Here is a 25936-nt window from a genome sequence, read left to right on the forward strand (position 1 = left end):
AAGAGCCCAGCTCAGAATAGGCATTCAGTATGTAAGAACTATTCAGTAAAGATCTCTGTGCTTTGTGTATGGAGTTGGAAGAAGTACATGTGGGACATTTATATGGCCAGGCCTGGAAGTGACCTACATTACTTTTTCTCATGTTGCTTTCTCTGACACAAAGCCACACCTAACAAACGTCTAGTTGTGTGCCTCACTGCTGATCTGCTGCTGAGTTAGTCTCTGCCACGATGGGCAATACTTAGCCAGCTGCTTAAGATTTGCTCTCAGCCCTTAATCTCCAGCCTTTAGTTTCTTCACTCTGTGAACTCTCCATGGCATCCAAATGCCTCTAGACAGGCTTCTTGGATAAAGTCCTTTTTAAGCTGGCTCCACACCAATGCCATCATCAGATCCATGGGAAAAAGCTTCACATCCTTGGCCCTGACAAAGTCTGGATTTACAGGCCAATAACAATGTAATGCAGCCATTTTTCTTTGTTCTCTTTGAGCAGGTAGCCAGCCACAGTCTCTTAGACTTTGGCTGTAGATCTTTGGCTTAGACTTTAGCGTAGATCCTATATTCATAGTCTACAGGGGACCAGATCAAGGTCTGAGTTTGAGCTACTCATGCTTGGTAAAATGGGAACTAAAAAATTGTCACAGTATTTTTTCACAAATAACTTCTTCCAAAGAAATTCTTTTTTCAGCTGCTTCACTTTGGTGTTTTTATTTCCTCAAAATGGATGTCAAGCTAATAGGTTGCAAAACTAGTTTTAGGTCATCTTTGCAACTCCAGTGTGGACAGTCTGCCACCTGACTTAGGGATGTGAGGGTATAGTATACAGTTTATAGGCTATGAAGTACAAAGTACTGTTTACTGGGCATTTTCCTGATAACTAATTATGTAACTGAGTTTTTAAAAAATTCTGCCAGTAATCCAAGCCTAAGTAATTTCATTTGTTAAATGTTTGTTTCACCAGCCCTCACTGTTCCTTGGTTTGGTAATAATTAAATCTAGGTGAAATAAATATAGAGGAATGTACATTTAAAAACTGAGGGGACCTGGGTGGCTCAGTCAGTTAAGCATCTGACTCTTGATCTCAGCTTAGATCTTGATCTCAGGGTTGTGAGTTCAAACCCCGCATTGGGCTCCACGCTGGGTGTAGAGCCTACTTAAAAAACAAAAACAACAAAAAAACTGTCTTTGAACCTAATCATCTCTGGGAAGCTAGCATTTCTCAATGAATAAAAAATTCCTTAGGTTTCCCAGTCATCAAGAATCATTAGATCTTATAAGTTGCCTTATTGGGTTTAGAATAAACTTAGGTGATTGAGATAAATGGTAGTTAGAAGTAATTTTTTTTTTCCTTTTAAAATTGTATTCATTTGGGCGCCTGGGTGGCTCCGTTGGTTAAAGCGACTGCCTTCGGCTCAGGTCATGATCCTGGAGTCCCGGGATTGAGTCCCGCATCGGGCTCCCTGCTCAGCGGGGAGTCTGCTTCTCCCTCTGACCCTCTTCCCTCTTGTGCTATCTCTCATTCTCTCTCTCTCAAATAAATAAATAAAATCTTTAAAAAAAAAGATTGTATTCATTTATTTGGGAGAGAGTGAGAGCAGGAGCAGGGGGAAGGGAAGAAGGAGAAGCAGACTCTGCGCTGAGCAGGGAGCCCAGGACCCTGAGATGACCCAGCTGAAAGCAGACACTCAACTGACTGAGCCACCCAGGCACCCCATGATTTTTGTTTTTAACTCGTGAAAAAAAATACTATTGTAGGGTCACATTATTTCACATTTAAGGATTTAAAATTGGATGTACTTATTTTTTTAATTAAGATTTTAATTTGAATTCCAGTATAGTTAACATACAGTGTTATATTAGTTTCATGTGTACAATTTAGTGATACAACAATCTGTTATACATTACTCAGTCCTCATCATGATAAGTGATGATAAGGGATTCACTTAATACAGATTTTTTTCTTGGATTGCAAGTTCATTTTGGCTGAGTTAACCATTTCATCTAGATAAATTATACATCATACAACAAGATTTCTAACAAAACCCTTTAACATTTTAAGGATCATAACCTTCATTATGTGTTCATTATTTTCAAATTTTCTTGGCAAAGCATTAATTGTTATGAAACAACTTGAAAAGTATAAAGTGTAGAATTGTTGACAGAACGATGTGATAGAAGAAGCACTTGGAGTTAGAAGATCTTTCTATCTAGACCATACAAAATGTTTACCTTTTCTGAGCTTTAGCTTACTTATTTGTAAAATAATACTACTACTTGTCCAACTTAACTCTCATAGTTGTGAGAATCCCGATGAAATGACAAATACTGTAGTCCTTTGCAAAATGTGATTCTTTTATTAAGGTCATTAAGTATCTGTTTTACCTTTTTTTTTTAAGATATTGATTTGTTAGAATGAGGGGGGGAGGGGCAGAGGGAGAAGGAAAAGCAGACTCCCTGCTGAGCAGGGAGCCTGACATGGGGCTCAAAAAAGGGGCTCAGTCGTAGGACCCTCGGATCACGACCTGAGCTGAAATCAGATGCTTAAGCGACTGAGCCACCCATGGGCCCCTCTCTGTTGTATTTTTAAAGGGTTCAAATTTAGCATTAATTCTGTTGTAAATTCTACTAGTTCAGGTGATTTTTTTTTTAAAGCTCTACCACAGTGTTTTGCCTCTTCATAAGGTGGCTAGACCAAAAAATGATAAAAATCCTGTCTAGCAAGTCTTTTTTTTTTTTTTTAAAGATTTTATTTATTTATTTGACAGAGAGAGGGAGAGAGACAGCGAGAGAGGGAACACAAGCAGGGGAGTGGGAGAGGGAGAAGAAGGCTCCCCACCAAGCAAGGAGCCTGATGTGGGGCTTGATCCCAGGACTCTGGGACCATGACCTGAGCTGAAGGTAGATGCTTAATGACTGAGCCACCCAGGTGCCCCGCTAGCAAATCTTTTTTTTTTTTTAAGATTTTATTTATTTATTTATTAGCAAGGCAGAGAGAAACAGCATGAGAGGGGAGAGGGTCAGAGGGAGAAGCAGGCTCCCTGCTGAGCTGGGAGCCCGATGTGGGACTCGATCCCAGGACTCCCGGATCATGACCTGAGCCGTAGGCAGTCCCTTAACCAACTGAGCCACCCAGGCGCCCTCTAGCAAGTCTTTTAATGTTAATTACTATTAATCTCCAAATGTCATCGCTTTGCTAACAATATAGTTTCATAGGAAAATTAAAAGAAACTTCTTCCAGAGACTATAAGCTTAGTGTGCCATTATCATTAAAACTTTTCCTGATAATGTAGATTACTTTGTTTATCATGTCAGTTAAAATATTTCTTTTACATGTTCCTTAGTGTTAGTATGTATACTGGGATAAATGATGGCTCTGTTCTCTTTGTGGGCATTCATTGTAATCATTATTACTTTTTATTGGCTTTTTAAAAAATAATTTCATGCGATGCGTGGGTGGCTCAGTTGGCTAAGTGTCTGACTTTGGCTCAGGTCATGATCCCAGGGTCTTGAGATCAAGTCCCTCATCGGGCTCCCTGCTCATCGGGGAGCCTGTGTCTCCCTGTGCCTGCCGCTCCCCCTGCTTGTGCTTGCTCTCTCTGTCTCTCTCTCTGACAAATAAATAAATAAATAAAATCTTAACAAAAAAAGAATTTCACCATTCCTTGAATTGTAGCAGAGCTAGTGCTTAAGAGCACAGATTTTTAAACCAAACTACTTGAATTGAGTACGGGCTGCAATTACCAGCTCTGTGATCTTGGGCTGTTTACATGTCACTATTCAGTTGTCCCACCTATGACACAGGATAATTATAAGTACTTCATAGGCTGTTATAAGAATTAAATGAGTAAATACTTGTGAAGTGCTTAAAACAGTGCCTGACAAACACTATTAAATAAATTCCTTTCTTCGAGGCACCTGGGTGGCATAGTTGGTTAAGCTTCAGACTCAGGGTCTTGAGATTGAGCCCCAGGAGATCAAGCCCTGATCAAGCCCTGCCTCTGAGCTCTGTGCTCACTGCAGTCTGCTTGAGATTCCCTCTCCCCTGCTCATACTTGCTCTTGCACGTGCTCTCTCTCAACTCTAAAATAAGTAAATCTTAAAAAAAAAAATAACTTTCTTTCTCTGGTTTTATTCAATATCATTCATCAAGTATGAATGTGGAATAACAGCCAGAAGAGAAAAAGCTCTAGGTAATGGCTTATATTTAAAATTTACTGTATCTTATAACTGATACTATTTTAAATCTTTTTTTAACCTTGTAAATACCTGGAAATTTGCATGTCCAGACAACTAAAAGTTATGCTGGACTTCACATCATTTGATACTGGTTTTGATCTTAAATCTTTGCTCGTATTAAGACTTTCCACATGTATATGCTTTAAATATTTTAACTGTATGTTGCTTTGTTGTATGAATGTTATTGATTCATTTCATTTAGTGCAGATGAGAATTAACAACTTTACATTTGAATTTAAAAGCCATTTAAAAGTGCTTTGTAAAATACGTCTTTTATATCACTTGAGGGTCAGTATAAGAAAGCATTTAAGAGTGTGGGCTCTAAAATCAGATTTCTGGGGTGCCTGGGTGGCTCGGTCATTAAGCGTCTGCCTTCAGCTCGGGTCATGATCCCAGAGTCCTGGGATTGAGCCCTGCATCGGGCTCCCTACTCCGCGGGAAGCCTGCTTCTCCCTCTCCCACTCCCCCTGCTTGTGTTCCCTCTCTGTCTCTCTCTGTCAAATACATAAAATCTTTAAAATAAATAAATAAATAAATAAAATCAGATTTCTGTTCCAGTCCCTGCTATGCACTTGTGACCCAAGTGATCTTTGGGAAATCACCTGCCTTTTGTAAGCCTCGCTTTCCTAATTACAGAACCAGATAAGTAAGGTACTTTATAGGCCATCTAGAGGACCAAATGAGACATAATGCACCTAAAGCATTTAGAACAGTACCTTGCATACAGCAAGAGTTCAATATATCTTAGTTACTCTTAATATCATTGATGGATACAAAAGATCCAGTAAGGAGAACAAATGGAAATACGAGAAAACCAAGATTCAGATCAGATTGAATGATTTACTGAAGGTCGTGTGAAAAAAAATCCACCCCCTTACTTCTAGTGCAGATCTTTTCCCATAACCCCTCTTCAGCTTACTCATACTGACTGAGTCCACCCTGAAGAACATGTTCCTTTATTTCCCATTGTGTTTCCAGTTTTTGACTGCTTGTCAGAGTATTTTCATTTTGGTTCTCATTCTGTCAGAGTCTTTCTTCATGAATTCTGCAGCCCTGTGTTACTTGGACTTTTAAGTTGTTAGCGTGCATGACAGGCATCTATTTTTCATAAAGGTTAGTTTTTTTATTTGTGATTCCATTAGCCTTTTATTAATTTGTATTTAACATGGCACTGAGTTATTTTTATGAAGCTGCTTTATTCCCTCCAAACTCTCCCCTTTTTTTTCCCTGAGATTGTAAAATCAAATTGAACTTTTTCTTAAGAATTGAGAAAGGAGTTTGAGAATCACACAAATCCCCTGAGCCATTCTAAAAATAGGAAGAATACAGTTTATGAATCATTGGGTTATTTTTGAAACTCTTGAATGATTAAAATGTGGATGTATCCTTTTTTGGCATCAAAACCATGTTTATATTGTATAAGTAAAGCGCATAGTATTTACTGCATTATTCTGGAAATTTGAGGTAATTTGATCCTATAATGTATTTTGTGAAGGAATAGCATTTTGAACAATTATTTAATTCTGGAATTTGGGTATATAGGACTATCTGTTAAATCATGTTCACACCAGCAGGTGTTCATTGAATGCTTTCTGCCTATAGGGTACTGTGTAAGATGGTAATAAAGTGATGCTCCCAAATCCCAACCCTTTTCCTTAGCTTCCTCAGTTCTGCCTCCATGGTGTTTTCTGTGACTATAGAGTTTGAAGTGAATTGACCTCAAAGCTGTGTTTATGTTATGGATGCCATGGATATCAATATTGATACTGCTTGATTTATTTCTTATTTCTTTGCTTTCTCCAGAAAAGGGATGGCTGACTCTATGGCTTGATTTGTATGTGTGTGTGTTTCCTATCTTTGTCATTGTTTTACATTTTGTGTAGTTCCTTATCTTTGCCTCTTTGTCTTCCTCTATGGAGTGTGTTTTGTGGGTGTTTGTTTTTATACTCCTCTCCGGGAAGTAGGATTTTGTGAGGTAGGTTATCGAGTTATTAGCCTCAGGCTGGTAGAGGATTGATATTAGAAAATTGGAAAACATGGTTCTTGTCTTTAAGAAATTTATACTCTATAGTAGAGAGAAATATAAATATGTGAATATGTAAAATATAACTAGAGAAAAATAACTCTTCAATATGTTTAGTATATGATTACTGCTATATAAATAACAATATTTTGGCATTCAGAGTAAGTAGAAACTTGGTGTAGGCTGGGTTAAGAAAAATTTCGTAGTACTGGTAGAGTTTGAGCTAGATCGCGAAGCATGGGTAGGCTCTAGATAACTCAAGAAGACAATGTAGGATTCTTGGAGAGATTAGTAATCTTTTTTGCAGTTTTATTATTTTGATTTCTATTTCTAATGGGAAAATATTTTACCCATTAAAATATTGCTATGTCAGCGTTTGCTATAAAATATAGTGTGTGATTCACATGTTCAAACAACTGCAGCCCATGCAAAAACAATAAGAGAACGTGTATGATGCTTTATAAAAATTAAGTATTTAGTTTTATGTCCTTAAGAAATGTTTGTGAAATCACATACTTGCTTTTTCCACTTCATGTCATGCTGAATGTCAGTACTTTTTACAACATGAAATTGATTTTTTTTTTTTAAGATTTTATTTATTTATTGGACAGAGAGAGACACAGCAAGAGAGGAAACACAAGCAGGGGGAGTGGGAGAGAGAGACGCAGGCTCCCTGCTGAGCGCCAACATGGGGCTCTATCCCGGCACCCTGGGATCATGACCTGAGCCAAAGGCAGACCCTTAACGACTGAGCCACCCAGGCGCTCCTACAACATGAAATTGATTTCTAAGAACAAAACTTTTTTTTTTTTAAGATTTTATTTATTTATTAGAGAGAGAATGAGTTAGAGAGCACGAGAGGGAAGAGGGTCAGAGGGAGAAGCAGACTCCCTGCCAAGCAGGAAGCCCGATGTGGGACTCGATCCTGGGACTCCAGGATCATGACCTGAGCCGAAGGCAGTCGCTTAACCGACTGAGCCACCCAGGCGCCCTAAGAACAAAACTTTTTTATATGAAGGAAGAATTTGTCCTGTTCTTCCCATCTTTTTCCAGGAATTAAATGTTAAATCGAGTATTTCCTGTCCTGTTCTGTGTTAGGGCCATATAGGAAACCATTGTAGTTGCAGATGAGAGGTAGTGGACAGCTGGAGGAGGGTAATGGGGCAGACAGTGATGAGATAAATGTGTAGGGAAATTTTCAAGGCAGGCTTTATTGGCTAGTTGCATCTTGTCCTTTGACTTTCTTTAATCAAAGATGATTCTGAACTGTTGAGCCTAGATGACTGAGAAGATTGTATAGTTAACAGAGATGAAGAATACAGGTATTTGAGCTATACTTTGGGTATATTTGAAGTTTTGGCAGCACGTTCACGGGTAGAGGTCTAGGCAGACATTAGAAAGATGGGGTTGGAATTTTGAAGAGATCAAGATTGAGGGTAAAATCTAGGAGTTCACATAGAGGTGATAATTTATGTTGCATGGGGAAGAGAGGAAAGAACAAGAAAAATTCAATCTCAGTTATCATGATTAACAGCAGAAGTTTCAATCATTACTAATCAGTTAAAGCATCTGTCTGTTTAGACTTCCTAGTTAAGTCCTGAATGATTTTTTTTCCATTCTCTAATTTTTGGACCTCTTGCTAGATGGCAGTTGTAGTTGATTCCAAGGGCAAGGAAGGCAAGCATTGAAAGAGTTTGGTAGCTTAAGTCTAAGCTAAACATTTTCATGTGTGTAGTAAACTTACAATTGATGGTTTCCAATCCTTTTTATCCATGTCAGATCTATAAAGTAAGTGTGAAATTTTTTTCTCTCTTAATATCCGGCTTTTGCAAGATGGTTCAAGAATTATGCCTTTTGTTGGTTGTTTCTCTGATACCAGGATCTTTCACTGTGTTCAGAAGAGAGGAAATGAATTTAGAATTTAACTGGATTCTGATCTTCCCACGATATGGTGCATAGTAGTTGTTAAGAGAACTCATCTGTCCTACTGTATCTTTATACAAGTATAAAGCTATAAGTATTTATGTTCAAGGGTTTTGCCATTATTTTGATTTCTATTTCAGCAGATCCCTTTTGGGCATTCACCCAATTTGGAGTATTAAATAGCGAATCTACTTCAGAATGTAAAGGAAAAGTATCTTTAACTATCAATTTATAAATATTTATAAAGTATTGCCCAATTGTGTGAGACATGTTGACATGATTGCAAGATATTGGGATAACACTGGTTAACAGCGGAAATTTGAAGAATTATTAATATGTTAAAGGATCTTTCCATTTAGTGACTTTTTTGAGGGACATTTCATACTGTGAATTCACCTTAGATGTATCTGGTCTGACCCCCCGCCCCGCCACCTTGTGTATGTGTGCCCATACATGTATACATTTTCACTTAAATCTCAGTTATCATGATTAACAGCATGGGTATGTGCATATACAATATATATGTATATATACATATTCACTTTATGTGTGTTTGTGCATGTGTAGATAGATAGGAGAATTTATATCTAATAGTTTATTCTGCAGATTTATCATTTGATACCATTGCATTTCTTTGAAATTCTCTGTACAGGCACTTACTGTTCTTTTGTACCAGGCATCATTCTAAGCATTTAACATGTAGTAATTAAGTTACGCCTTATAACAACCCTCTGATGTTGCAACTGTTATCCCTGTTTGAAGAATAGGGAGCTGAAAGACATAGCTAGTGACACCAGGATTTGAACCTGAGCATATATCCATTCTCTTAACTACCATGCAATACCTATTTCTATAAGCCTCTGTTTCCTCATCCAAAAAGCAATAATATAAAGACTATAGGGTTATTGGTAGGGTTAAATGAAGCAATGCATGTGAAGAGACTGATACCCCATTGTTTGTGGTAACCAAGATATTTTGGTCTTTAAGACCTTGAAGGAAAGCTTAAGAAATCCTCTGCCCTCAGGTACCCTTTTTCCTTTTTGTAGGAGGGAAGGGAGCGCCCTCAGAGTACTTACCCAAAAGCATGGGGGCTATCACTGACCTCTTAAGTTACTACAGCCAAAAATTAGACCCAGTGGCCTGAAGATACCCCGCCCCTCCATACCTTACAGCTATACCTGCTACTGCTGCTTCGGTAAGGCTACAGAGGAGCTAGTTATGGGACCCTCTTTGACCATCTTTGTATCCCAGCCTGTCATGGCACTCTCACATTCACACCACACTTAACACCTTTCAGCAAGCTATCTAACCTATGAAATTCTCATATGAACTGTCCCTCATATCACTCTTGTTCAAAAAGCAGAAGTTTTAAATTTTAACTCAGATTTTTCTTTTCTGGTACATGGTTTTTGTTTAAGTTTTTTATTTATTTTAGTATCTCTTGATACTAAACTTGAACTTGAACTAAACTAAACTTGAACTCATGACCCTGAAATGAAGAGTCCCCTGCTCTTCTGATTGAGCCAGCCAGGCGCCCCTGGTACATGCTTTTTGCATTCTAAGAAATCTCCACCCAACTTAGAGTCACAGGTTCCCTGTTTTTTCCTAAGAATTTTGTAATTCTTGCTCTCACCTTTAGGTCTATGGTCAATTTTGAGTGAATTTCTTGTTCTGACTTCTCCTTTGTTTTTTGTTTTTTTTTTAAGATTTTTATTTATTTGACAGGGAGCGAGAACACGAGAGGGAACACAAGCAGGGAGTGGGAGAGGGAGAAGCAGGCCTCCCACTGAGCAGGGAACCTGATTTGGGGCTCGATCCCAGGATCCTGGGATCATGACCTGAGCTGAAGGCGGACGCCTTAACAACTGAGCCACCCAGGCGCCCCCTCCTTTGTCTGGTATTAATAAGATACTGCAGCTTTCCTTTTAATAGTGTTTGTATGGTATATCCTTTTCTATCCATTTACTTTTAACCTACTTTATATTTAAAATAGGTTTATTTTATTATTTTTTAAATTTAAATTCGATTAATTAACATATAATGTATTATTGGTCTCAGAGATAGAGGTCAGTGATTCATCAGTCTTATATAATACCCAGTGCTCATTATATCACGTGCCCTCCTTAATGTCCATCACCCAGCCACCCCATCCCCCATGCTCTCCCCTCCAGCAACCCTCAGTTTGTTTCCTATGCCTAAGAGTCTCTTATGGTTTGTCATCCTCTCTGCTTTCGTCTTGTTTTCCTTTTTCCTCTCTTCTCCTATGATCCTCTGTTTTGTTTCTTAAATTCCACATATGAGTGAGATCATATGATAATTGTCTTTCTCTGATTGACTCATTTGGCTTAGCATAATACCTTCTAGTTCCATCCATGTCGTTGCAGATGGCAAAATTTCAATTTTTCTGATGGCTGAGTGGTATTCCTTTGTATATATACCACATCTACTTTATCCATTCATCTGTCAGTGGACATCAGGCTCTTTCCATAGTTTGGCTAAAATAGGTTTCTTTTAGACAACATACAGTTGGATCTTGCCTCTCCTCTCCCCTCCACAAACCTGAGACTCTCTGCCTTTCAATTGAGATGTTCAGATCATTTATATTTAATGTAATTGTTGATATGGTTGGCTTTAAATCTACCATATTAAATCTACCAAATCTACCAGTTGTTTCTAGATTTTCTATTTTTTTCAGTTCTTTGTTCCTTTTTTCTTTGTCCCTTTATTCTTCTCTCTTGCCTTCTTTTGGATTGTTTTTATGACTACATTTTATCTCTGCTATTGGTTTGTTAATTTTACCATTTTTGTCCTTTAGTTGTTGCTCTAGGGTTTACAGTATACTTCTTTAACTTGTGTGAAGTCTACCTTAAAATAATATACCTAATTACGTTGTAAGAACCTTGCTGCGTATGTTTCCATTTCTTCCCTCCCTTCCTCTTACTAGTGCTGTCAAATATTTGACTTTTAATAATACTCTAATATGTTGTTACTATTTTTTTGCTTTAGAAAGTCAATTGCTTTTTAAGAAAATTTTAAAAGATTATTTATTTACTTATTTTAGAGAGAGAGCTAGTGTGTGCATGAGTGGGGGGAGGGGCAGAAAGAAAGGGAGAGAGAATCTCAAGCAGACTCTGCGCTGAGCGTGGAGCCCAACGCGGGGCTCAGTCTCACAACCCTGAGATCATGACCTGAGCAGAAATAAGAGTCAGATGCTTAACCAACTGAGCACCAAGCACCTCAAGAAAATTCTTAAAAGAAAGAAAAAGTCTTAAATTTACCCTCATGTTTACCATTTTTAGTTCTATTTTTTCATGTCTATCTAGACTTCTAGTACTACTGTGGCTGAATAACTTTCTTTGACATTTCTTGTTTTGCACTCTACTGACTGATTCTTCTAGCTTTTGTCTAACTGTTTTTCTTCTACCCTCTTTTTTGAAAGGTATTTTTTTCTGGGTACAGAGCTTTGTATTGACAAGTTTTCCTTTCCTTTGAATGCTTTAAAAATGTCACTCTTGGTCCACTGACTTAGTTTTTCTGATGAGCAGTCACTTCAGTTTCCTCCTTCCCTCAGCCCCTGGCAACCATTAATCTTTTTGTTCTACAGGTTTGCCTTTTCTAGACATTTCATATAAATGGAATCATACAATGTGTGGTCTTTTGTGTGTGGCTTCTCTCACTTAGCATAATGTTTTCAAGGTTTATCCATGTTGTAGCATTTAACAGTACTTAATTCCTGTTTTATGGCACAATAGTGTTCCATTGCATGGATATACCATATATTGTTTATCCATTCATCCATTGATGAACATTTGGGTTGTTTACACTCTTTTACTATTATGAATATGTTACTATGAACATTCCTATACAAATGTTTGCATGAACATATGTTTAACTGTATGAAAAACTGCCAAGCTGTTTTTCACAGAGGCTGCTACATTTCACATTCTCACAAGTATTGTATAAGGGTTCCAATTTCTTCACATTCTTGCCAACATTTATTGTTTTTTTTTGTTTTGTTTTTAATAGCCAATTTATAGTCATTTTAAAGTCCATTATCTGGGTGATTTCTTTGTCTTTTCTGTTCATTGCCTCATTTCTTGATAGTGTGTTGTTTTTTTTCTTGCTTGTGTTTGTGTGTGTGTCTCTTTTTTTTCGAATTGAATTCTGGGCATCATATGTAGAACAATAGTAGACACCAAGGTAAATAGTATTTATTCCTGGAAATGGACACCTCTCTGCTTCTGTCAGATTGTTAGCGTTAGGGATTGAATAGTGTAATCTGTAGGTGAGCTGGTTTAGGTTTTGTTGTTGCTATGGTTACCATCAGTACACTACAGACTTGAAACTCTTTCGGCTTCGGGATGTTAATATCCTGTGCTTAGTTTTGGGCCTGGTATGCTGAAGGGTTTTCCTGGTTGTTGCTCCTCGATTCGCAACTTTCAGCAGCCCTGCTTACCTATGCTAAATAAGGGATTTCTCGACACTCTGTTCTTCCTCCTCCAACTGTTGGGGATGCTCTTCACTCAGTGTGAGAATCATGCTGGAGGCAGGGGGTCATTCTCCTCCAAGATGGTTTGTTTGTTTTTCAAATGTATATATCTGCATAATCACCACCCACAAAGTTCTCTTGTTCTCATTCCCAGTCCATATCCCCCTCAAAAGATAACCAGTATTCTGATTTCAACCATTATAGACTTGTTTTGCCTGTTCTTAAATTTTGTGTAAATGAAATCATAATAATATTCTGTGTCAGGCTTCTGTCACTAAACAGTTCTGAGATTCTTCCATATCGTTGCATGTACCGGTAGTATGTAGTTTTTTTAATTGCCGTGTAGCATTCCAGTCTATTAATATACCACAGTTGATCAGTAAAGACTGTTTTCTGAGATTCTTCCATATCGTTGCATGTACTGGTAGTATATGTTTTTTTTATTGCCATGTAGCATTCCAATCTATTAATATACCACAGTTGATCAGTAAAGACTATTTAAACAATTGGATACTTGTCTAATTATCTAATTAATCATCTTGTAAATTTCTTAAAAGTTTGTAATTACTCTAAGAGTAACATGCCAACATTGGCTTTGTTACTCAGGTCAGAGATCGAAGCCTCATCCATCTTTTTCACCTCTCTTCATACCCCACTTGTCTAATCAGGAAATTCTTTTTATTCCTCTTTCATGATTGTGGCCTGTATCCAGCCACTTCTCCACTTTTATATCACTTGCCCAGAATTTTGCACAAACCTTTTCACTACGTCCATTCATGCTCTAAGGTCTGTTCTCCAGGCAGCAGCCTGAGCAATCCCTGGACAAACATCTCTCATCTGCTCTCAACCAGCCTTCTTTCTCATTTGAGAATACAATCTGAAGTTCTGACCATGGCCCTGCAAAGCTCTTACCCGGCTCCAGCTACCTCTTCTTTTTTTTTTTAGATTTATTTATTTTGAGAGAGAGAGAGAGAGAGCGTGTGCGCGCACATGTGCACACACACAAGTGTGAGTGAGTGGGGGGAGGGGCAGAGAGAGAGAGAGAGAGAGAATCCCCGAGCTGACAACCCACTGTGACCCGAGATCATATTTTTTGTTTTTCAGTTTTTTTAAAGATTTACTAATTTATCTCCGGCTACCTCTTTAACCTTATTTCCTACACCACTTTACTTCTCTGACTCAGCTTCAGCTGCTGTGGACCACTTGCTATTTCTCTCTGCCCGGGAGGCTCTTAGCCCACACAGTCCAATACCTTGCTCCCTCATTTCCTTCTGGTCTCGGCTGAAATGTCGCCTCATGGGAGAGGCTTTCCTTTAATGACTGAATCCAAAAGGACTTTCCTGCCTCATTTTTCTTGCCTTAACCAGTATTATTTTTCATAACACTTTGACTGTTTTCATTATTATAATTAGTTATTTGTCTCTATGGCTGTCTGTCACCCCACTGCCCCCCCAGGAAGGCTGGGACTTTGCTTATGTTCTTTGCTGAATCCAGTGTATTCTAGGCCTGTCATGTCGGTCCTTCAAGAATTGTTTTTCAATTATTGAATAGGGTAATTCTTTAGGACTTTAGATTTAATATTGATAGATCAGTTTCTAACTATAACACATAATATTCAGGTGGCTTGTTCTTTGATGTTGACATCGATCTGTTAGGGCTATAGGCAGTGGTTCTTTATATCCCCCCATCTTTTTTTGCAGTTATCAAAGAGAACACATTTGCTTAATTTTTAAAAGCGTCTGTTCAGAATTAGAAAAAGAAGTAGTAAACATATAGTACCAACTCAAAATTTTGGATTATTCCACATTGTTACTAACTGTTCCAAATTAAGACATCTGGTGCCTGGGGAAGTTTTTGTTTCTCTCTGTATTTGGTTAACCAGCTGGTTGTTCTGGAAAGGCAAACACAGTTGATTGTTCTTGTTGAAAGAAGTAGGGCATTCATAGATTTACTTCAAAGGGTGACTTTTGGGTGGAAGATTTACTTGTGAAACTTGACGTCTCAGGATGTTTTTGAGGAAAATGTCTTTGTTTTTAAAAAGATACTTGAATGTTATATCTGGAACCTGATACTTGAATGTTGTATCTCATACTGCATGAGAAAGTGTGTATGTCATTCCCTCCTACCCCTCCCCCCTTTTCCTTGGTAACAGATTCCTGCACTTTAAAAACTGTGCTTTCCCTAAGAATTTTAGTGTATGAGATGCTGTATGTTGCTGCAACCAGTATCTTGAATATTTGTGTGAATAAGAATAGCATATTCAGACTCACTAAGCAGGATTAATTTACAAAGACATTAAGTCTCAGTCATTAATGAATATGATATTTAAGATGACATTGAAGTTGTAGCAGATGTCGGTTTAGCATACCTTCCACTAAATATTCAGCATTTCTTCCCAGTTTAAAACAAATGGCTCTTTGGCAAATTGTTTCAAAGCCAATTCTGTGTTAAACTATACACACAAATTTCTCTAAATTTCTGATATAAACGTTTTCTGAGAGGTGTTCTGCTGAAGTTAAACCATACTTTTTACCCTAAGGTACTGTTTTTCTGAGACATACTGATAATGAAGAGGAGTGACTGTTCCCAAGTTTTCTGAAATAAACATTAATAACCAGATTCCTAAGTTTTACTTGTGCAATTTTGCTTCAGATAAGCTATTAGATATGCTTGATAAATAATAAGCATCTTTAATATCCAGCATAGAGATTTTGTGGCTACCATTAGATTTTCCATGTTTGCCACTCGCACATGACATTAGACATTAGTAGCTACTCCTTCCAGGTGCTCTACTACCCAACCCCTTTTAAAAAATAAGTATGATATATACTTATTATACAGGTAACATAGGCGACCCTTATTTTTTTAAAAAATATATATGTACTTGGGGTGCCTGGCTGGCTCAGTAGAATATGCAACTCTTGATCTTGGAGCCCCACGTTGGGCATAGAAATTGCTAAATAAATAAATAAATGTGACATGTACTTATAGAGGCAGTATAATGTAGGCATTGATACTATGGTCTCTGGAACAAGAATACTTGAATTCAGAAACCAGTTTTACTGTATATTAACTGTGCTTTTCTCATCAGGGTAGTGAACATAATTGTACTTATGGAGTTATGGAGTTATTATCATTGTTAAAAATTTTAGCAACATAGAAGAGTCCTAGGAAAGCAACACATCCCTTACACACACACACACACACACACACACACACACACACATACACACACACTCAGATATTTGAAATACATTTTATGAACATTATTCTGGAGACCTTTCTGTGCATACATACAGATAGAATGAGTAGAAACATGCATAGGAATAATTTTATCAAAGTGGGATGGTATATTATACATTTTCTCTAAATAGTATTACATTTAGTTTAACTTGGATTTAATAAACAAAAAATAAATAAAATGAAAGTAATTGCTGAAATTCTGGTGTTTCTTTAGTATAAGGTATTAATTCCCTTTGAATTTTACCTAAAGAAAAGATGAATGATACTAAGAGGTTGGGGTTTTGTTTTGCAGTTTTTTAAATGACATGTTTCAGATGTCTACACAACTGCTGGATACAGTCAGATGTAGGTTTTTCTGGTGAGCAGATAGCCTTTCATGTGGTGACTGGGGGACTCAGACGCCCTTTCATTTTCTGGCTCAGCCGTCCTGTAGGGCTTGGAACTCCTCTGCATCCAGCCAGCAGATGAGTGAAAAGAAGGTGAAGACACACCACCTCTTCATCACCTGACCCAAACATGACATGATTCACTTCTACTTGCAAAAAAACTACTCACTGAGACTGAGGCAAATCTTGATGGTGGACCTGGTCTCTGTTTTTTTCTTCTGAGATCCCATGAAATGTTCTGTCCCAAATCCCAAGTATATCTCACTCCTGTGGGCTGCTTCTCATTTCCCAAATTAGCATGGAGACCTTAGAAATATAGTAAGCCCTAGCAGCCTTCTTTGCTGAGCTCCTGCGTTAGTAAGTAAGGGTGTTTAGTAAGTAAGGGTGTTTATTTCTGAGTTTTTCTGAGGTTGCCTACCTTCCTCCTCAGTTGGCGTCTTTCCAAATTTGGGGGTATTAGTAGATTTTCTTTTTTTTATATTTTTATCATGAAAATAGAGACGTGTTAGGGCAGAGCTCGGTGGTGGCATTCATGATGAGCCTGTCTGAGTCATCTCAGGTCTAGAATTGAGATTGACAAGAGCTTTTCAGCATAGGAACATTCCTAGTGTGTATGTCGCTGAAATCCTTTCCTACCTAGAACCTCTAAACATCCATGCTATGTATCAAGCACATTTTTAAAAAGTGCTTTTTTGAATAATATAGGTTTGTAGAAAAGTTGCAAAGATACTACAGTTTCTGTATACCCTTCACCCAACTTCCCTGTTAATGTAACAATGATACATTTACCAAAACTAAGAAATTAACACTGGTACAATACAGTTAACTGAACTATCAAGTTTATTTGGATTTCACCAGCTTTTCCACTAACATCCTTTTTCTGGTCAGTCCGGTCAAGGATACCACGTTGCATGTAGTCATCATTTATCTCCTCATCTCCATCATCAATTTATCTCCTCCAACCTGTGATAGTCTCCCAGACTGCTTATTTTTCAAGACCTTGAAACTTTTGAAGAGTACTAACCAGGTATTTGTAGGATGTTCCTGAATGTGGGTTTGTCTGATACTTCCTCTTGATTACACTGGGCTGATGGATTTGGGGAAAGAATACCACAGAAGTGAAGTATCTTTCTCATGTCACACCAGGGCAAGTGACATCAACACGAATTTCTGACTTATTGCTGATGATGTTAACCTCCATCCATTGGTTAAGGTTTCTTTATTTGAAGTTATTATCCTTCACACTTTCCATACTCAGTTTTTTGAAGCAGGTAATTAAGTCTGGTCTGTACTGGAGGGGAAGAGAATTAAGCTCTAATACCTCCTGAAGGGGGTCTATCTGCTTAAATTATTTAGAATTCTTTCCTCATTTATTTAATTATATAGTCATTTATTTTTATCAGTATGGATTTATGGGTGTTTATTTTATTCTTTGGCTGTTGTATCTTACTATTACTATTTTTTTAAGTATTACTTTACTTTCTGGCACTATCTGATACTCTTGGCTCATCTGTATTTTCCCCTGCCCCAGACCTAGAATCACTCATTTGCCCGAGGAGCTCAAAGGGTATTTTAAATAGGTTAGAGCTTAAGTTTTTCTGACTACCTAACTAAAAGAGAAGAATCTTAGAGAAGTTCACTGAAGCTTATATAGGAGTGAAACTATCGTCTTCTAAAACATGTTGAAGTTTATTTGCTCTTTAGAAGTGTATTTTTCATTATAAAATGAAAAATAAAATCTTAAAAAGCACTGGTTCAATTTGATATAGTTTATTCATAATTGAGAATTATTTGTTTGATACTTGTATTCATGAAATTTTACGTATGGATTCTTTTTTTTTATTAAAGATTTTATTTATTTATTTGACAGAGAGAGACACAGCAAGAGAGGGAACACAAGCAGGGGGAGTAGGGGAGGGAGAAGCAGGCTTCCTGGGGAGCAGGGAGCCTGATGTGGGGCTGGATCCCAGAACCCCAGGATCATGACCTCAGCTGAAGGCAGACGCTTAACGACTGAGCCACCCAGGCGCCCCTGTTGATTCATTTTTAAAAAAGTTTTAATATAAAAGTAACTGAGACTGCTTACCTGTTTTAAAAGCTGTAAGAATTACAAATTTTTAAATGTGAATGTGAAATGAAATTAAATGAATGTAAATCACATGAAAATTAATTAGAAGAAAGGAAATAACATTTGTTGCTTACTTTTTTTTTAAAGATTTTATTTATTTATTTGAGAGAGAGAATGAGATAGAGCATGAGAGGGGGGAGCGTCCGAGGGAGAAGCAGACTCCCCGCTGAGCGGGGAGCCCCATGCGGGACTCGATCCCGGGACTCCAGGATCATGACCTGAGCCGAAGGCAGTCGCTTAACCAACTGAGTCACCCAGGCGCCCTTGTTGCTTACTTTCTTAATGCCGAGAATTGTGCCCTCTGTATACTTCTCCGTGTTCCTGTATCCTGTGATTACCTCTGTCCTTGTACTTGTCACCCTATATTATAATTGTTTACTGTTCTATCTCCTAACTTCTTGAAGACAGCAAACAGGTTTTTCATCTAAATCTCTAGAATTTATCATCGTACTTGGCCGTAGTAGGCACTCAATATTGACTGTCCATTTTTATCCGCACTTTATTTTTTTAATTAATTTATTAATTTATTTATATAAACTCTACACCCAACGTGGGGCTCGAACTTACAATCCTGAGATCAAGAGCCTCATGCTGTTCAGTGGAGCCAGCCAGGCACCCCTTTATCCCTGCATTAAAGATGGAAACTGAGGCTTAGAGAGTTTAGGTAATTTGTACAGTGATGACTTTGCTAGTTTGATTCTTAAACCTATTGCTTTTTCTGTTGCACCACACGGTCAATTTTTTGATAAGCTGAAAATACTTCACTGCATTCTTTTCTTTTCCTTTTTAACAATTTATTTATTTGAGAGAGAGGGAGAATGGGAGGAGGGGCAGAGGAAGAGGGAAAGAATCTCAAGCAGACTCCTGGCTGAGTGCGGAGCATGATGCAGGGCTCAATCTCATGACTGAGCCGAAGTCAAGAGTCGGACACTTAACTTACTGAGCCACCCAGCCACCCCACTGCATTATTTTCAAATTGACAATATCTGAAAGTATTCAGAAGAAACTGGTAACATTTGTTGCCTCCTGGGAGAAGAAAGGGGCTTGAGGACAAAAAGGTTCCCAAACATGAGTTTGGGAACCTTTTGAATTTTGAACCATATGACTATTTTAGAAATTAAAAAATATAAATATATTTTTAAAATATACAGGAGCACCTGGGTGGCTCAGTTAAGTATCTGACTCTTGATTTCAGATCAGGTCTTGATCTCAGGGTTGTGCATTCAAGACCCACATTGGGCTCCTCACTGGGTGTAGAGCCCACTTTAAAAAAATAAGAAATAAATAAAACAGAAACTTATCAGATTTTTTAAATATTGTATCATTTCAGTGCTTTTGTGTTTTTTGTTGATATCCTTAGAATCAGGGATACTGCCATTATTATTGAGCATAGATTTTTATAGAGTCTTCTGGGAATTCCTTTGTGTATCTTATTTTTTCCCTTTTATTTTTGAACAAAAAAATGTAGAAGGTGGGGAGGGGGAGAGGATAGATGTTCTAAAGGGAATGAAAGATTAAATCCCTCGGTTCAGTATGAATGAAATTTGACTTTTTAAAGTATGTTCCTTAAATCTTTCCTTGTAGGAGACTCTTACATAAAGTGAGTATTTGGTGATATACCCAAAACTTTATTTGATTATCTTTAATTAGTTAGAGTGGCTCTGGCTGCATTAACAAAAACTCTGCTGCAAACTGACTTAAATAGAAAATGTGGAATCTCATTAACATGGAATAGAAGTTCTTTCCATCAGTTGGATTGGGTCCACTTTAGAATTAGTGTACCATATCTGAACAAATTGTAGTTAGGAGGATGAACCTATGCCAATTCATGCATGGATTGGCAAGAATATAAGGTTTCTGAACCAATTACTGATTTAAAAGAATGGAATTACTGTGATTGGTTTAGCTAATCAGGATCTCCTCCTAGAGCTAGGGTCAAGTCTTGAAATCATGTTGATGCCACAAGGAGGAGGGAGAGGGGGATGAGTTGGAGGGCTTCCATCACACTGTCTACAAAGAGCTCCTTAATTGCTCTTCAAATAATACATGTATAACTGATCGCTCTCACCCTAATAATAACTTTTGAGGAATGTAATTGTTTATGCTGGCTGATTGGTGCATGGTAGTTTCTTTTACTATTCTCTACTCCATATAAATCCCATAACAAAAAGTTTTAAAAGAGAAAAGAGGGATAGAAAAAATTAAAGAGTAAGTGATGTTTGCTTACGGTAACCTTTTTCTAGGCCGGTATATGTTTTTTTCAATCATCCTGCACTCTTTCTTTCTCCTCTGCTTATATATAGGGTTAACATGTAATTCCCCCTCTCAAAGGCTAATAGGCATATTCCTTAATTATAGTTGACATTAATGCTTCAGGACTTACAATAGAAGAGCAATAACATAGTATTAGAGTGAACCCAGGTTCACAGGTTTTGAAGCAACAGCTTGGGTTTCAAACCACAGTCCTCCTTTTTCCTCCCCTTAGTAACTGTGAGAACATTGACCAGTTAGTCCCTCTGAGCTTCAATTTCTGCCATCAAATGGGGATAAAAATACCTATCTTATATGGTTAAATGATTATGATAAAAAAAGAAACTAGATATAAGTTGCTAGCCCACAGGCTAGCATCTGTTGAACTCCAGTGGTGATTGTTTTCTTCTCTGTGAGGCTCAGGTATCCCAGCCCAATTTGACTAATGTGGGTATAGCACTGTTGTAGTTAAGTTATAAGTGTAGATTGTAAAGTTATTAACACCCATTCCTGAATGCCTTTTCCCATTAAATTTTTCCCTACATTTGGGACATTTATTTGCTGGACCTCTGCATTCCACATTCATCATAGCTAATTCCTTAAAATAAGTGGGCAACATTAAGTTTCAGCTGTGGGGAATTAGGTTTTTCTGACTCAAGTCTGATAAATTCAACATATACTTCACATACAATTGTTACTTTTTAGTAGTAAAATATAGTAGTGTATGATGCTTATGCTGTCAGATCTTTCAGGCATGATGAGTGTTCATACCTGAAAGAAATACATCTTTTTCTAAGGATACTGCCATTTCTGATTTCATGCAAAATAATATGCAGAAGACTTTTAGTATAGTGCCTTTTGTAATCAGTAGTTTCTAAATGGGTGTAAAATGTATGTTATTTTCTCTTTTTTTGTTTCTTGTTTAAATGGGGGAAAAAAGCTACTTCCTCTTCCGTTATGGAGATATTTAAGCTGGTCTGTCCTTCAGAGTTCATATTTAAACTTAACCAGTACAGAATCAGAGCAATACCTAGTTGCAGCTAGATATGTTTGGGATGTACTTTATATACAGAAAGAACATTTTACTGGGTATATATATATATTTTTTAACTTTTTTTTTAAGATTTTATTTATTTGACAGAGACACAGCAAGAGAGGGAACACAAGCAGGGGGAGTGGGAGAGGGGAGAAGCAGGCTTCCCGCGGAGCAGGGAGCCCAATGTGGGGCTCCATCCCAGGACCCCGGGACCATGACCTGAGCCGAAGGCAGACGCCTAACGACTGAGCCACCCAGGCACCCCCTGGGTATATTTTAATAAGAAATAAAATGAAATAGCCTTTCAACTGATAAAAGAACAAATCTTATGAAGGCAAAAGCGACAAGGAATTCATACTTATGTTTAGGGATTTTGTTATTAAGTAAACAACTCCTAATTATCTAAGGACAATTATTCAGATAAGAGATTAGTCAGCACTTCCCATCTAATTATTTGAAGATGGCAGTTCATCAGGAATTTTAATATTCTCACCCCCTTAAAGCTTATCCTAAGACATTTGTTTTGGGTTGTCTTTCAAAATATCTTCCACCCTCCACATTATATTCAGATGTGAGAATCCTGTATCCCAGTAAGAACCACAACAGCAGTTCTGGGGTTCTGCTGTTACCTGATCTTTACTAAGTGGATCAAGATGAGATATTGTTACAGAACCTGGATTGGATTGCCCGATGGAAGAATCAAACAGCACTCGGAGATCTTGGAGGATAGGAGGTTTATTTAACGCCGGCGGGCTCAGAGGAGAATGATCTCCAAGGGTCTGAGCCCCGAGCACAAGCAAAGGGGGGTAATTTATACACTTATACTTCTGCATACTTGGTACTTTTGGCAGGAAGTGGAGCAGGGAGAAGAACCCGGAAGAGCCCTGGGGCAGGGACTGGGACTTTCTTCCTGGCTCGGTTGGCCATTTTAGGACACAGATTTTTCCTCTTCAATATTAGTAATTGTTCTATCTCCGTTCTCAGAACACTTAGGCTCATACTGCAGTCGGTTATGATGACTAGTGAACTCTAACAAGCAATCTTTTTTATTTTATTTTATTTTTTTAAAGATTTTATTTATTTGACAGAAAGACACAGTGAAAGAAGGAACACAAGCAGGGGGAGTGGGAGAGGGAGAAGCAGGCTTCCCGCAAAGCAGGGAGCCTGATGCGGGGCTCGATTCCAGGACCCTGGGATCATGACCTGAGCTGAAGGCAGACCCTTAACGACTGAGCCACCCAGGTGCCCCACAATCTTTTTTTAAATGAAGAAAAATCCTTTTCAACCACACAAATTGTCATAGCTTTAGACTTTACTAAACTTCCATTATCTGGATTTCTCATCTCATCTCTGTGTCGGCAACATAGGAAGTGCAGTGTCTCACCCATGCAGGACTCCAGAGGTAGTGGCAGTAACTGCCCCCCCTCTTTTGTACATTCCCTTCTCTTTTCTCTGCTGTTCCCTTTTGGCTTATTTTCATTTCTTTTCTCTTCCATATTCTTTAGTACTCTTTTCTGTCCCCCCCTTTTTGTGCCCCTTTTCATTTGTGTATTTGTATGTTTGTATGTTGACATAAGAAAGGCTCACTCCACAATCCTCAGCTCTCACTAGCCTGTTGAGATCTAGAATGCTAACTAAGCTTCCTTTTATGCATCTAACAGGAACAAATAGAGAAAATAGAAATTATGGTTAATCTTATTTGTTCTCTTCATATGTTTTTGTTAGGTTGAATCATATGAAGTTGTCAATATTGTTTTGATTGACAGAAATAGATGTAACTTAATTCTTCCCTAAGCATCCTGCAACCCAAAAGTAGGACTTGGAAACTGATTGGATGAGGGAGAATTAGATATCCCAGAGGTTCTGGCTTAGCCAGGTAGATCAGAGGGCTGTCATGGTGCTAATACCATTAGCCAAAATGGAGAAAATTGTGAAATATACCTTGTTTTTGTTTTTAAAGGGAAGACTTGGTGGGGGAGGAAGGAAGCATAAATAATCACTTTTATTTTGGGGTGTAATGAGACACATTCAAAGAGAAATGGCCAGTAGACGGTTGGAAATACAGATCTGTAAGTGGATGAGATCATTGGCATATAGGCGGCCCTTGAAAACATGAATGTGAATGAAGTTACCCTGTGAGAGTGTAGTGTGGGACAAAAAGAGCCTATGGCTTTTCTTTGGGACAGGAAGTGGATCATGCAAAGAAAACTCAGATAAAGGCTATGCATAGAAGAAAAAGTATCATCTCGGAATGATTCATTAGCATGTAAAATTAAGAATTAACTACATAGGGCGCCTGGGTGGCTCAGTTGGTTAAGCCACTGCCTTCGGCTCAGGTCATGATCCTGGAGTCCCGGGATCGAGTCCCGCATTGGGCTCCCTGCTCAGCAGGGAGTCTGCTTCTCCCTCTGACCCTCTTCCCTCTCGTGCTATCTCTCATTCTCTCTCTCAAATAAATAAAATCTTAAAAAAAAAAAAAGAATTAACTACATAGCCTCAGAAGGTTATATTTCAAGTATGACGCACTTGCATATTAATATGGTAAGACATAAGCTAGAGGTTTTCATGTTTCTCCATAAGAGATTAAATTACTTCACTGTATCTGTGTACTGTATAAGCACTATAGCTTGAGGTTTTTGTGAGATATGCCTACCTTATCTCTCTTATCTTTCTTCCTTTTTGTTTTCTCTCTCTCTTTCTTTCCTTCCTTCCTTCTTTTCATCCATCCAGCCACCCATCCATCCTTTAGTTCTTTCTTTTTTTTATTGCAAAAATGAATTTTAATCTTTAGTTTGATTTAACATCGTTTTTTTAAAATATTTTATTTATTTATTCATGAGAGACAGAGAGAGAGAGAGAGGCAGAGGGAGAAGCAGGCTCCCAAGGAGCAGGGAGCCCGATGCGGGACTCGATCCCAGGACCCTGGGATCATGACCTGAGCCGAAGGCAGACGCTTAACCATCTGAGCCACCCAGGCGCCCTAACATCGCTTTTAGTACGATGCTGACACCAGCTGTGCGGCAAGGGCTCTGGAGAGATGTTCATAGCAGCACACACCTGCAGCTCTTCTTCGGTTCGGGAGGCTCCAGGGCAGCCAGTATTGCTTCGTCAAATACATTCTTTAGGCCTTTCTGTGTGAGTGCAGAACGCTCCACATACTTGACTGCCTTCAGGTCATGGGCCAGCTTTTCAGCAGTCTCTGGAGTGATAGGCTTCTGTTTGTTTTTGGCAAGTTTCTCAATCGTAGAGGGGTCATCTTGGAGATCAGTTTGGGTCCCAACAAGCAAGAAAGGAGTCTTTGGACAATGGTGAGTTATTTCAGGCACCCACTTTTCCTTCACATTTTCAAATGAGGATGGAGAGACCACTGAAAAACAGACTAGAAATACATCTGTTTGTGGATAACTCCGCAGTCGTAATCTGTCATAATCCTCTTGCCCTGCAGTATCAAAAAGTCCAAGAGTATATGGCTCTCCACCAATCATAACTGTGACTGCATAGTTGTCAAAAATAGTCGGTACATACTCAGATGGAAATTTGTTTGTTGTGTAGGATACCAGAAGACATGTTTTACCAACGGCACCATCACCCACAACAACACACTTAATTGTCTGCATTGCTGAAACAGTTTTGTATCCACTTTAAATATTTAAAATTTGATGATGACCTCAGCTTCTCCGCTGGGGTGTTGGCAGCACCGTGCGGGCTAGTTCTCTTTCTTAAAGAACTATATTGCATTTGAACAGTGTATCAGGTGGACAACCACTGTGATTGTTACCATCTCTAGTCTTTTTTTTTTTTTTTAAGATTTTATTTATTTGCCAGAGAGAGAAAGAGAGCGAGCAAGCACAAACAGGGGAAGCGGCAGGCAGAGGGAGAAGCAGACTCCCCGCTGAGCAAGGAGCCCAATGTGGGACTCGATCCCGGGGTCCTGGGATCATGACCTGAGTTGAAGGCAGATGCTTAGCTGACTGAGCCACCCAGGCGCCCCCATCTCTACAGTCTTGAAGTGTTAAGTTTGCTGTAGCATTCAGTCTGGGGCCCACCTTACCTGACCCATCAACCCCTGGAATCCTTTGAATTAAAGCCATTCTGGATACTGTTCCAATGTGAAACAGACTTTCCAGGCAATGTAGTGGAGGGAAGGAGTGCGGTAGTACTATCCTGCTAGAGTGCATGGTCATAGTCCTATAAATTACTATTAGCTTAAAAGCCACGTTAA

The 25936-nt window shown here is 38.4% G+C and overlaps 2 protein-coding genes across 5 annotated transcripts in view; one reads left to right on the top strand and one right to left on the bottom strand.

The window, feature by feature from the left end:
• Positions 1-25936, top strand: part of WDR89 (WD repeat domain 89) — a 106479-nt gene that overhangs the window by 73170 nt on the left and 7373 nt on the right. The window contains exon 1 of one of the 4 annotated variants that reach the window (XM_027568961.1): positions 25002-25022. The exons of the other annotated variants lie outside the window; for them this stretch is intronic. The gene's annotated coding sequence lies outside the window, so the exon portion shown is untranslated. Of the gene's footprint in view, positions 1-25001; positions 25023-25936 lie in introns of those variants that run through there. 4 annotated transcript variants of the gene reach the window in all.
• LOC113908643 (cell division control protein 42 homolog) lies at positions 24756-25444 on the bottom strand. Its single transcript, XM_035727866.1, has one exon. The coding sequence runs from the start codon at positions 25329-25331 to the stop codon at positions 24756-24758; it is 576 nt and encodes a 191-aa protein (XP_035583759.1). The 5' UTR covers positions 25332-25444.

Source organism: Zalophus californianus, chromosome 6 (genome assembly GCF_009762305.2).
Source record: "Zalophus californianus isolate mZalCal1 chromosome 6, mZalCal1.pri.v2, whole genome shotgun sequence".
Taxonomy (NCBI): Eukaryota; Metazoa; Chordata; class Mammalia; order Carnivora; family Otariidae; genus Zalophus; species Zalophus californianus.

Excerpts from the sequence above, each read along its gene's own strand:
- LOC113908643 (XM_035727866.1), bottom strand. The coding sequence starts at position 25,331 with ATGCAGACAATTAAGTGTGTTGTTGTGGGTGATGGTGCCGTTGGTAAA.